Here is a 14,146-nt window from a genome sequence, read left to right on the forward strand (position 1 = left end):
TGATTGGAGGCTTGGGTAAATTGAGTGATTCCATAATGGTTGCTCTCAGAAGTGGCTGATGACACCTTGGAGGAAAATGTAAGATTTGATTTTTATTTTAAATCACAAAATATCCATCATAGGATTACATGTGTAATTCACTTCAGCAACAACTTGCATTTATGTAGTGTCTTTAATAAAATATCCAATGCTGTTTTATAGATATTATAAAGAAAACCTGACACTGAGGTATATCAGAGATATCAAAAAGATTGGTGGAAAAGACAGCTTGGTCTTTGGAGGAAAATTGGGTAAGGAGATTCTAGAACAGAGTATATGTGTGAGAGGCCAGAGTTACAAGATAGAGAAGGGGACCCACCAGACTAACTTAACCCTCATTTTTAAAATTTTGAAATTGTCACAAACCTGGAGCTAGGGTAGGTCAGTGAGCACAGGGATAGTGAAGAAAAGGCATTTGTCACAAGCTTTGCCACTGCTATCCTATCTTAAGTTTATAGAAATGCTGTATGCTTACCTTTGGGCAAGGCGGCCAAGGTTCAAATCCCACCTGCTCCAGAGGTGCAATACCATCTCTGAATTTTTCTTGCTAATGAAGCTGTTCAATGAATTTTTGAGAGCACTGTAGAGATCAAATATGCTATCCATCAGTGCCATTATGATGCAATCAGTATGCTGAATTGAGCTTGTGAGATAAACAGCTGTAATTAAACTTGCTCTTTGGTCAATTGATGCATCAATATGCTATCTGTATAATCCAAACTCTGGAGATTTTCAAAGCTAGTTTAACCTCAAGGTTCAGTAGAGGGAGGCGAAGAAAAGAAATTAATGTAATTTGGTACAAGTGAGCATACCAATCTCTACAATCCTTACTGCACAATCTGTTGTAAACTCAACCACGTATCATAATATCTTAGGAATGTATCCAATACTATTTGTCTTTGCCCTCAGCCACTCATCCCACCTCAACTAGCTATCTTGAATATTTCCTGAACACTGGTCCATGCTTTTGAACTCGAAATTTTAACAGCTTCTTCTCAGGTACTGATATCTGTCTGGGAAGCTACAGCCATAAACCCATATTTATAAAAACTATTGGTCAATGTATTAACATAAGTACAAAATGAACGCAGTTTGAAATCACCAACATAATTTACCTCATTATTCAGCCTCAGAGCTTTTCTGCTATATTGCCCATGAATACACTGGATAAAACAGTGCAGTCCCTAAAAATCAGCTTTCAATTCCTTCTATTGCAAATGCATAGTGCTTTGCCCAAGTTAGATGTAAACCATTCTAATGGAAGCATTTTATTTGAGATGATATATTATAAAGCAGATCTTAAGAGCATTTTTATTGAATGTCAATTTGATATAGCCTTAGTAACTAATACAAATATCCAGATTTTCGAAGTTTTAACCTTCGCTTATCTCACATTTCTCTGATTATTTGGTTTATGCGAAAGCTTCTTTTGTCGTAATTCTTCTCTGAAGTCGTAAGTGAAAAGATTTTGGTTTTCACTGCACAGTTGGTTATACGCATCACAAAGAGCTCTGAACTGAGGTATCGAAAGTTCACCTGGTCTAAGTGTAGGGTCAACATCAGCAATACACAGCATTTGTTCCGTTAGCTGTAATCTCTGAGCTTCAGGAAATAAAGTTCTAAAAAGAACAAAACAGGTATTAAATACATTTTTTAGGAACATATTCCTAACAATTTTTGCTTTGATGTATAAAAGTTAAAACTAAAAGTGAATGCTTGGTAATGTAATTATGAGAGTTGAACAGTCCTTGTCGGCCAGATTGAAGCGTCAACTCTGCTCATTTTAGCCAACCTGGTGCTTATCTGTGGGAATCAAGTAGGATGCATCTATTGGAACAGAATGTTTTTACAAGATGGTGGTGCCACTATTTAAGAAGGGTGGTAAGGACAAGCCAGGGAACTACAGACCACTGAGTCTGATGTCGATGGTGGGCAAGTTGTTGGAGGGAATCCTGAGGGACAGGATGCATGTATTTGGAAAGGCAAGGATTGATTAGGAATAGTCAACATGGTTTTGTGTGGGGGAAGTAAAGACTCAAACTTTGTTACTTCTTCAAAAAAACCTAATCAAGAGGATTGATGAGGGCAGAGTGGTAGATGTGATCTATATGGACTTCAGTAAGGCATTTGCCAAGGTTCCCCATGGGAGACTGATTAGCAAGGTTTGACCTCCTGGAATACAGGGAGAACTAGCCATTTAGACACAGAACTGGCTTGAAAGTAGAAGACAGAGGGTAGTGATGGAGGATTGTTTTTCAGATTGGAGGCCTGTGACCAGTGGAGTGACATAAGGATCTGTGCTGGGTACACTACTTTTCATCATTTATATAAATGATTTGGATGTGAGCATAAGAGGTATAGCTAGTACATTTGCAGATGACGTCAAAATTGGAAGTGTAATGGACAGCGAAGAAAGTTACCTCTGGTTACAATGGGATCTTGATCAGATGGGCCAATAGGCTGAGGAGTGGGAAAGGAAATCATAGCAGGACCTATATACTTAATGGTAAGGTCCTAGGAAGTGTTGCTGAACAAAGAGACCTTGAATTGCAGGTTCACAGCTCCTTGAAAGTAGAGTCACAGGTAGATAGATAGGATAGTGAAGGCGGTGTTTGGTATACTTTCCTTTATTGGTCAGAGTGTTGAGTACAGGAAGTGGGAGGTCATGTTGTGGCTGTACAGGACACTGGTTAGGCCACGTTTGGACTAATTGCATGCAATTCCGGTCTGTTTTCTATTGGAAAGACGTTGTGAAACTTGAAAGGGTTCAGAAAAGATTTACAAGGATGTTACCAGGATTGGAGGACTTGAGCTACAGGGAGAGGTCGAATAGGCTGGGGCTGTTTTCCCCAGAGTGTCCAAGGCTGAGGGGTGACTTTATAGAGGTTTATAAAATCATGAGGGGCTTGGATAGGATAAATAAACAAGGTCTTTTTCCTGGGTGGGGGAGTCCTAAAGTAGAGGGCAAAGGTTTAGGATGAGAGGGCAAAGATACAAAAGAGACCTAAGGGGCAACGTTTTCATGGAGAGGGTGGTATGTGTATGGAATGAGCTGCCAGAGGAAATGGTGGAGGCTGGTACAATTGCAACATTTAAAAGGCATCTAGATGGCTTTATGAATAGGAAGGGTTTGGAGGGATATGGGCCAGCTGCTGGCAAATGGGACTAGATTTGGTTGGGATATCTGGTCGGCATTGACGATTTGGGTCTGTTTCCGTGCTGTATATCTCTATGACTTTATGAGAGACTCCTTCTTGATGAGCGACCATAATATGACAATTCTTCATCAAAATGCAAAGTAAGGTAGATGATTCTAAGAATAGGGTCCTGAATCGTAATAAGGGAAACTATGATGGTATGAAATGAGAGTTTGTTCTGATGGATTGGGAAATGTTATTAAAAAGAATGACAGTGGATAGACAATGGCAAACCTTCAAAGAGCAAACACAAAAAAGTTTATTCCTATTGGGCACGAGTCGAAAGACAACATGGTTTACAAGGGAAGTTAGAGATAATTTGCTGTAAAAAGAAAGCATACAAATTGGCAAGAAAAATAAGCCCAAAGGAATAGGAACAGTTCCAAAACTCCGCAAAGGAGGTTCAAGAGATTGATTAAAGAGGGGAAAATAGAGTACAAGGATAAGCTTGCAAGGAGCTGAAAATGTGTTGCTGGAAAAGCGCAGCAGGTCAGGCAGCATCCAAGGAACAGGAGAATCGACGATTCGGGCATAAGCCCTTCCTGAAGAAGGGCTTATGCCCGAAATGTCGATTCTCCTGTTCCTTGGATGCTGCCTGACCTGCTGCGCATTTTCAGCTTTGATCTCCAGCATCTGCAGCCCTCACTTTCTCCTCTAAGCTTGCAAGGAACATACGACTTGAGTAAAAACATTCCTGTTGATATGTAAAGAGAAAAAGATGGGAAACTAATATGGGGGATTTACATTCAGAAATGGGGGATTTAATAATAAAAGGGGGAATGAAGAAATGGCTAACAAACTAAATTTGTACTTCTATCTTCACAAAGGAAGACATGAATAATGTACCATAAATGTTAGGGAACACAACTTAGCTGAGGGGGAGGAACTGAAGCAACTAGGAGAAAGTGAGGACTGCAGATGCTGAAGATCAGAGCTTAAAAAGAAGGGCTTATGCCCGAAACGTCGATTCTCCTTCTTGGATGCTGCCTGACCTGCTGCGCTTTTCCAGCAACACATTTTTAGGAACTGAAGCAAATCTATATTACAGAAATGACATTGGAGAATTTGATGGGATTGAAGGCTAATGAATTCCCAGGGCCTGATAATCTACATCTCAGAGTATTTAAGTGGCCCTAGAAATAGTGGATGCATCGGTAGTCAACTTCCAAAATTCTTGACTCAAACAGTTCCTGCAGATTAGACCTTAAGACACAAGAGCAAAAATTAGGCCATTTGACCCATCAAATCTGCTCTACCACGCAATCATAGTTACTGACAAAAGTACTTTGGATCCAGCCTCCGTGTAAGTAAGCAGGAGGCAGGAAGAACACAGCAAGCCAGGCAACATCAGAAGGTGGAGAAGTCAACTTGTCAGGTATAACTCTTCTCCAGGAATGGAGGTGGGGGTAGGGGGAGCTGCAGATAAGCGGGGAGGAGGGGACATACTGACAGATGAATACAGGTGGTTGTTAGGAGGAATGAATCCTGTTGGTAGCTGGTGGAAAGGGTCGGTTGGAGGGATGGGAGGCAGGCCTGGGAAGGGAGTTGGGGGATGGGTGGGAAGATCACTTGAAATTGGAAAACTAAATGTTGAGTCAGAGTCATAGAGTCCTAAGCACGGAGAAAGGCCCTTCGGCCCTAACTGGTCCATGGCGATCAACATGTCTACCCATGTTATCCCAGTTTCCCGGCACTTGGGCCCATATCCTTCTAAATGTTTCCTATCCACTTAAAAGGCATTTGGACAAATAAATGTTGTTAATGTACCCGCCTCAACCACTTCTGCTGGCAGCTCATTGTATGTACATACTATCCTCTGTATAAAAAAAGTTGCTCCTCAGGTTCACTTTTATTCTTTCCTTTCTAACCTTAAACTGAGTCCCTGTAGTCCTCGATTACTCAACCCTGTGAAAACATCCTCTGTATTGTAGGCTGCCTAGGCGCAAGATGAGGAGTCATTCCTCCGATTTGCAGTCTGATTCACTGTGGCAATGAAGGAGACCAAGGATGGACATGTCAGAGAGGGTGTGGGAATAGGAATTGAAACAGGCAGTGACCGGGAGGTCAGGCTGGCCCTTAGCAGGCCTGGCTGAGATGCTCGGCGAAACATGCACTTAGTTTACGTTTGGTCGAACCAATACAGAGAAGATCACATGAGGAGCACTGGATACAGTAATCTAGGGTGGAAGAGAGGCAAGTGAACTGCTTCACCTGAAAGGACTATTTGGGGCACTGGCTATAAGTGAGGGAGGTGATGTGGCATTGGAAGGTGCCAGGGAATGTGTGTGTGTGTGTGTGTTGGTTGGTGGGAGGGTGAAACAAACCAAGGAGTGGTGAAGGGAATGCTCCTTGCAGAAGACAGGGAGGGGAAGATGTTCTTGGTGGTGGGATCTAGTTGGATTTGGTTGACTTGTTTGAGGATGATATGTTGGACATGCAGACTAGTGTGGTGGCAAGTCCCACTGGGTGGGAGAACCCTGTCTTAATTATGTTTATGGAGGTGGGGGGTTTAAGAGCAGTAGAGTGGGGCATGGAGGAAGTGTGTGGAGGGCTGTCTGGGTGACAAAACAGGGAAAAGCACATTGTTTAGAAATAGGTGGACATCTGAAATACTTGAGTGTGCAATGTCTCTTCATCAGAGTAGATGTGATGGAGATGGAAAAATGGGATAGAGTTTGTAGTAAATGTTAGTCTGTAAAATGTCGCTGGAGATGGAAACAAGGGGTCAAGGAAGGGGTGGGCGATGTCCAAGATAGACCAAATGAATTTAAGGACAGGGTGGAATTTGTTTGCAAAATCGAGGAATTGCTCCAGTTCGGCCTTGGTGCAGGATGCAGCACCAATGCAGTCATTGGTGTAACGGCGGCCGAGTTGGGGAATGGTTCTGGATTAGTGGTGCTGGAAGAGCACAGGAGTTCAGGCAGCATCCGAGGAGCAGTAAAATCGCCGTTTCGGGCAAAAGCCCTTCACATCAGGAGTTGGGCAATGGTACCTGGCGCAGATCGAAATTGTCAGGTATGACATGGTGGGCATCATACAGACTTTGCTGAAAGGGGATCAGGATTGGGAGCTGAATATTCAAGGATATACGTCCTACTGTAAACGACAGGCAGAGGGTGTGAGGTTGCTTAATTAGTAAGAAATAAAATTAAATCAATAATAAGAAACAAAGTAGGGCCAGATGGTGTAGAATCCATGTAGGTAGAATGGAGGAATCGTAAAGGTAAAAAAAAAACAGTTGGAATTACATAAAGGCCTCCAAACAATAGCAAGATACACCAAGAGAGGGAAAAGATGTGTCAGAAAGGCAAAGTTACAGTGACCGTGAGGGATTTCAATATGCAGGTGGACTGGGAAAAATCAGATTGGTAGTGGTTCGCAAGAAAATAAATTTGTCAAATGTCTACAAGATGGATTTTTGGAGCAGCTTAAGGAGGAGCCCACTAGGGAACAGGCAGTACTGGATTTAATGTTGTGCAATAAGGCAGACTTGATAAGGGTGCTTAAGGTGAAGGAACACTTAGGAGATAGTGATCATAATATGATTCATTGAATTTACTCTGCAATTTTGAGAGGGAGAAAATAGAATCAGAGGTAATGGTATTATAGCAGAATAAAGGCAAGTACAAAGGCATGAGGGAGGAGCTGGGTAGAATTGACTGGGAGAGGAACCTAACAGGAAAAAGACAGTTGAACAGCAATGGCAGGAGTTTCCGGGAGTAATTCAGAACACAGCAAAGATTCATCCTGAGGAAAATGAATCATGGTAGCGAGAGGATGAGGCAACCATGGCTGACGAGGGAAGTCAGGCATAGAATTAAAGCTAAACAGAAAGCATATAATGTGATGAAGGACCGTGGGAAACCAGAGAATTAGGAAGCTTACAAAGACCAACAAAGGACAACAAAATATGAAAGGAGGGGAAAGATTAATTAGGAGGGTAAGCTAGCCAGTAATATAAAAAAAGAGGACTGTAAGCGTTTTAGATACATAAAGGGCAAAAGAGAGGCAAAAACGGACACTGGACTGCTGGAAAATAATGCTGGAGAGACAGTAGTGGGAAACAAGGATATGGCTGAGAAACTGAATGATTACTTTGTGTCAGTCTTCTTGGTGGAAGACACGAGTAATTTCCCACAACTTCAAGAGAGTGAAGGGGCAGAACCGAGTATGGTGGCCATCATCAAGGAGATGGTACTGGAAGGTTTGAAGTTGGATAAATCAGCTGGACCAGATGGGCCACACTCTAGAGTTCTAAGGGAGGTAGCTGAGGAGATAGTGAAGGTGCTAGTGGTGATTTTTCATGAATCACTAGAGTCAGGGAGGGTTCCAGAGGACTGGAAAATCACTAATGAATTACCCCTCTTTAAAAAGGGAGTAAGGCAAAAAAAATGGAAAATTACAGACCAATTAGCCTAACTTCAGTCATGGGTAAGATCCTGGGATTCATTGTGAAGGACGGGATTTCTGAATCCTTGGAAGTATATAGTAAATTACGGCAAAGTCAACCTGGTTTCATCAAGGAGTGGTCATACCTGACAAATTGTCTAGAGTTCTTTGAGGAAGTAATGAGCAGGTTAGACCAAGAAGAGCCAATGGATGTTACCTACCTGGACTTCAAGAAGGCCTTTGACAAGGTGCCGCACAGGAGGCTACTGAGTAAGATAAGGGTCCATGGTGATAGAGACAAGTGTTTGCATGGATATAAGCTTGGCCGTCTGACAGAAAGTAGAGAGTGGGGATAAAAGGGTCTTACTCAGGATGGCTGCTAGTGACAAATGGTGTTCCACAAGACTCAGTGTTGGGACCACATTTCACTTTATACATTAACAATACATGACCTGAAGGTGCCGGTGTTGGTCTGGGGTGGACAAAATTAAAAATCACAACTCCAAGTTATAATCCAACAGGTTTATTTGTAAGTACTAGCCTTCGGAGCACTGCTCCTTTATCAGGTAGCTGTGGAGCAGAATCATAAGGCACAGAAGTTATAGCTATAGAATCCTTTGCCATAAATTGTGAGACTTATGATCATGTTCCATACCTACCTGATGATGGAGCAGTGCTCCGAAAGCTTGTACTTCCAAATAAACCTGTTGGACTATAACCTGGTGTTGTGAGATTTTTAACATTAATGATATAGATGAAGGAACCGAGGGCATTCTGGCTAAGTGTGCAGATGATACAAAGATAGTACAAGAACAGGTAGCATTGAGGAGACGGGGAGGCTGCAGAAGGATTTGGACAGGTTAGAAGAGTGGGCAAAGAAGTGGCAGCTGGAGTACAATGTAGGAAAGTGTGAGATCATGCACTTTGATAGGAAGAATAGAGGTGTGGACTGTTTCCTAAATGGAGAGAAAATTCAGAAGTCTTAAGTGCAAAGAGACTTGGGAGTTCTAGGTCAGTATTCTCTTAAGGTAAACTTGAAAGCTGAGTCAGTAAATAGGAAGGCAAATGCAACGACAGCATTATTTTGAGGGGACTTGAATATAAGAGCATGGATGTACATCTGAGGCTGTATAGGGATCTGCTCAGAGCACATTTGGAATATTGTGCACTGTTTTGGGCCCCATATCTCAGGAAGGATGTACTGGCCCTGACGCATGTTCAGAGGAGGTTCACGAGAATGGTCCCGGAGTGAAAAGCTTAACTTGTGAGGAAAGTTTGAGGACTCTGGGTCTATACTCAATGGAATTTAGAAGGAAGAAACTTATAAAATACTGAGCAGCCTGGACAGAGCGAATGTTGGGAAGATGTTTACATCGGTAGGAGAGACTGGGACCCAAGCGCACAGCCTTGCTGTGTTCTTCCAGTCTACCCTGCCATTTAATGACCTGATATCTATAACCTTTTGTGGCAATGGGTTTCATGGATTCACTACTTTCTGGCTGAAGAAGATTCTCCATTCTAAATTATTTTTCCTTTACTCTAAGGCTGTGCGCTCAGGTCCAGTCTAATCTGCTAATGGAAACATCTTCCCAATGTCCAATCTGTCCAAGCAGTTCAGTATTCTGTAGGTTTAGATTAGATTCCCCCCATATTCTTCAAAACTCCAAGTATAGATCCAGAGTCCTCAAATGTTCCACATATGTTAAGCGTTTAATTCCTTGGATTATTCTTGTGAGCCTCCTCTGAACCCGCACCAAGGTTAATACATCCTTCCTGAGGTATGGGGCCCAAAATTGCTCACAATACTCTAAACGTTGTCTGACCAGATCCTTATAAAATTTCAGACGTACATCCCTGCTTTTATATTCTAGTCCTCTTGAAATAAATGCCAACATTGTATTTACCTTCCAAACTACTGACTCAACTCAACAAGTTTACCTTGAGAAAATCCAGGACTAGGCATCCCAAGTCCCTTTGCACTTCAGGTTTCTGAATTTTCTCCCTATTTAGAAAATAGTCTGTGCCTCTATTCTTCCTCCCAAAGTATGTGACCTCACTTGCCCACATTGTATTCCAACTGCCACTTTGCCCACATTTCTAACCTGTCTAAACAGTCTCCTCAACACTATCTTTCCCTCTACCTATCTTTACATCATCTGCAAACTTAGCCAGAATGCCCTCAGTTCCTTCATCTAGATCATTGGTGTTTGAAGTGAAAAGTTATGGTCCCAACACTGACCCTTGTGGAACACCACAAGTCACTGGCTGCCATCCTGAGAAGGACCCTTTTAAATGTCCACTCACTGCTTTCTGCCAGACATCCAATCCTCTAACTATATAATGCCTTGCCTCTAATACCATGGACTCTTACCTGATTCAGCTCCTGCACAACACCTTGTCAAAGGACTTCTGGAAGTCAAATAGATAACATTCATTTTCTTTCCTTTGTCTAACCTGCTCATGACCTCTTCAAAGAATTCTAACAGATTTGTCAGGCATGACCTCCCCATGATGAAACGATGCTGACTTTGCCCTATTTTATCCTGCACTTCCAAGTATTCATAATTCTTATCCTTCACAGTAAACTCTAAAATCTTACCAATGACTGAGGTCAGGCTAATTAGCCTGTAATTTCCATCTTTTACCTTACTTCCTTCTTAAACTGGGGGGGGAAGGAAAGGAGGAGGAGACTTACATTAGCGATTTTCCAGTCCTCTGGGAGCCTCTTTGACTCCAGTGATTCTTGAATGATCACCACTAACGTCTTCACTACCTTTTCAGCTATCTCCCTCAGATCCCTGGGGTGTAGTCCAGCTGGTCCAGGTGATTTATCCACCTTCAGACCTTTGAGCTTTTCTAGTATCTTCTCCTTGGTGATGGTCAACATAACTCACCTTTGCCCCGCAACTCTCAAGTTTTTGGGATGCTACTTGTATATTCCACCATGAAGACTGACACAAAGTACTTGTTCAGTTCCTCTGCTATTTCTTTGTTCCCCGTTACTACTCCAGCGTCATTTTCCAGCAGCCCAATGTCCACTTTTGCCTTTCTTTTGTTCTCTATATATTTAAAGAAACTCTTGCAACCTTCTTTTATATTACTGCATAGCTTCCCCTCATTTTAAATTTCTCCACCCCCATTTCTTTTTTTACTTGTCCTCTGTTGGTTTTTGTAAGCTTCCCAATCCTCTGGTTTCCTACTGCCCTTTGCCACAATATATGCTTTCTCTTTTGTTTTTAATGCTATCCCTGAGTTCCCTACTCAGCCAAGATTGCCTCATCCTCCCTGTACCATGCTTCGTTTACCTCAGGATGAATCTCTGCTGTGTCTCCCAAATTATTCCCAGAAACTCCTGCCATTTCTATTCCACTGCCTTTCCTGCTAGTCTCCTCTCCAAGTCAATTCTACACAGCTCCCCCCTCATTGCCTCTGTAGTTACCTTTATTCTGCTGTAATACTGTTACATCAGATTCCAGTTTCTCCCTCTCAAATTGCAGATAAATTCTATCATATTATGGTCACTGCCTCCTAAAGGCATGTGAGATGAAGGAGCCCTTATCAAGTCCGACTCATTACACATCACTAAATCTACTACTGCCTGTTCCCTAGTGGGTTCCATCACAAGCTTCTCCAGAAAGGGTTACATTAGCTACCCTCCAATTGAAAAGGGAAGTAGACAGAAAACAGGGAATTATAGGTTAGTTATTCTGATGTCAGTAGTGAGGAAGATGCTAGAGTTCGTTACCCAGAATTTTACAGCACTTCAAAAAACAGTGGTAGACTCAGAGTCAGTATGAACTTACAAAAGAGAAATCATCTTTGACAAATCTAACACAATTTTTCGAGGAAATAACTTGTTGAGTTGATCATGAAGAGTCAATGGATGTGGTTTACTTGGACTTTCCGAAGGCTTTTGATCAAGTCCCACACAATAAAGTAATGTGTAAAATGGAAGTACATGGGATTAGGAGTGGTGCATTGTGATGGATAGAGAAGTGGCTAGCATTCAGGAAATAAGAGCAGGGAACAGTACTAAGACTCCAGCTATTCACAAAATGTTAATAATTTACATGAGGAAGTTAAATGTAATATCTCAAAATTTGCAAGCAACACAAATGGCCTAGCCCTATCTTCTTTGCTTCTATTTGTAAATCTGTAGCATCAATGGGAGAGCAGCAACAACAATCAGAAAAATGAAAAAGCACAATGTGTGAGGCACCAACAGTAGTTCAGCTGTGATACCAAAGCTAGCAGACTTTTACTTCCATCAAGGCCTCATACACTGTGTGTATAGATTTGGGAGTGAAGTCAATTCACTGATGTTAGATCATGAATTGCCTACTTCCTATGACCGAGGAAATCCTGCCAAGGATATACTGTGGCTTTAGCCCTTTTGTTGAAACTTCTGACATGCTCCTTTTTGCCAGATAAATCTAAATCAACTTCAGCAGGGGGAGGGTTACACAGCATTTGTTCAAAGCCTTTGGAAAGGTCGCAAATGATAGATAGACCGATAAAGATGGAAAAAGCACATGGGATCCAGGGTAACTTAGCAAGTTGGATCCAAAATTGACTTTGTGGTAAGAGACAGAGTGTGGCGATAGAAGACAGTTTGTCTGACTGGAGGCCTGTTACACTTGTATATCACAAGGATCAGTGCTGGGTGCCTTATTATTCATGACATATATAAATAATATAGAAGAGAATATGGTGGGGATGATAAATTAGTTTGAAGATTGCTGGGTGGTTGACAGTGATATTGGCTATTCATTTCAAAAACCAGATGTCTGATGTCAAAATTAAATACAGTCTAGATGGGCAACTCTTTAGCATCAGTCACCTCTAAGCCAAAACCATCCATCTTAGTTATGCATGATGCAGAGATTGTGGATGAGCCCATTATCATAATTCACTCAGCACCACATCTGTAAGCCACACTCAATCTCTTGATTTCTGCATACAGGAAATACAATCTGCCCTTGAATGTTGCCAAGTTCACATCCATTCACACATTGAAGAGACGACTTTGGAACACCTTGAGCGCAGCAGCACGGACGCCGAGTTTTAATAAGATGCTCCCAATCTCTCAGTATACTAACGATTAGTCTGTCAAGCTGCAACACATTTTCAGTCCCAATATCTTATTGATGAGGCACAATAGTGGCAGAGAAGGAGAAAGTAAGCAAATCCTGCACTCCACATCCCACTACCTCATGAGACATTTGTGTAATGTATTACAATTGTTAAAATAATAATACCACAGTGATCAAATTACCTTAGTTATTACAAAAATAGATCATTGACAGATACAGGACTAGAACTTACTCAACTCCTCTTCGACAGTACTTTCGCTTAAAGCTGAAGGTATGTCTCACCACTTTTTCCACCAGTTTAAAGGGTTGATTAATTTGTGGTTGCACCAAAGGCACGAAGTGCACAACGCCGACATCAACCTAAACATCAAAAATTAGATTGCACAGATTACATTAAATACGCAAGAAAAACTACACTTAAAATGTCTCGTTTCAAAATGTTTCTTCTGGAGCATAAAATGGGCATGATGGGTATATTCAACCTTTCTACCCAAGTGGATGAGGGCAAAGTGGTTGATGTGGTGTATATGGATTTTAATAAGGCTTTTGATAAGGTTCCTCATGGTAAGCTATTGCACAAATTATGGAGGAATGGGATTGAGGGTGATTTAGGTTTGGATCAGAAATTGGCTAGCTGAAAGACGACAGAGGGTAGTAGCTGATGGGAAATATTCAGCCTGGAGTTCAGTTACTAGTGGGGTACTGCAAGGATCTGTTTTGGGTCCACTACTGTTTGTCATTTTTATAAATGACCTGGATGAGGGCATAGAAGGATGGATTAGTAAATTTGTGGATGACACGAAGGTCGGTAGAGTTGTGGATAGTGACAAAAGATGTTGTAGGTTACAGAGAGACATAGATATGCTGCAGAGCTGGGCTGAGAGGTTGGAAATTGAGTTTAATGCGGAAATGTGTGAGGTGATTCACTTTGGAAGGAGTAACAGGAATGCAGGGCACTGGGCTAATGGTAAGATTCTTGGTAGTGTAGATGAGTAGAGAGATCTCTGTGTCCAGGTATATAGATCCTTGAAAGTTGCCACCCAGGTTGATAGGGTGTTAAGGCGGCACACTGTGTATTAGCTTTTATAGGTAGAGGGATTGAGTTTTGGAACAGTGAGATCATTCTGCAGCTGTACAAAACTCTGCTGCGGCCACATGTGGTGTATTGCATACAGTTCTGGTCACTGCATTATGGGAAGGATGTGGAAGCTTTGGAAAGGGTTGAGAGGAGATTTACTAGGATGTTGCCTGGTACGGAGGGAAGGTCTTAGGAGGAAAGGCGGAGGGACTTGATGCTGTTTTCATTAGAAAGAAAAAAGGTTGAGAGGTGACTTAATTGAGACATAAGATAATCAGGAGGGTTACATAGGTTGGACAGTGAGAGACCTTTTCCTCGGATGGCTAGCATGAGTGGACATAGCTTTAAAT

General features: G+C 41.9%; 1 protein-coding gene across 10 annotated transcripts in view; it reads right to left on the reverse strand.

The window, feature by feature from the left end:
* Positions 1–14,146, reverse strand: part of tfb1m (transcription factor B1, mitochondrial) — a 74,013-nt gene that overhangs the window by 1,489 nt on the left and 58,378 nt on the right. For 7 of the 10 annotated variants that reach the window (XM_043696140.1, XM_043696144.1, XM_043696147.1 and 4 more), the window contains exons 7-8: positions 12,951–13,078; positions 626–1,658 (exon numbers count right to left, since the gene is read on the reverse strand). In XM_043696140.1, the coding sequence (XP_043552075.1) occupies positions 1,424–1,658; positions 12,951–13,078 (363 nt within the window). In that variant the 3' untranslated portion in view covers positions 626–1,423. The other 3 variants (XR_006312548.1, XM_043696149.1, XM_043696148.1) reach the window with 3 other exon arrangements.

Source organism: Chiloscyllium plagiosum, chromosome 9, assembly GCF_004010195.1.
Source record: "Chiloscyllium plagiosum isolate BGI_BamShark_2017 chromosome 9, ASM401019v2, whole genome shotgun sequence".
NCBI classification, from domain to species: domain Eukaryota; kingdom Metazoa; phylum Chordata; class Chondrichthyes; order Orectolobiformes; family Hemiscylliidae; genus Chiloscyllium; species Chiloscyllium plagiosum.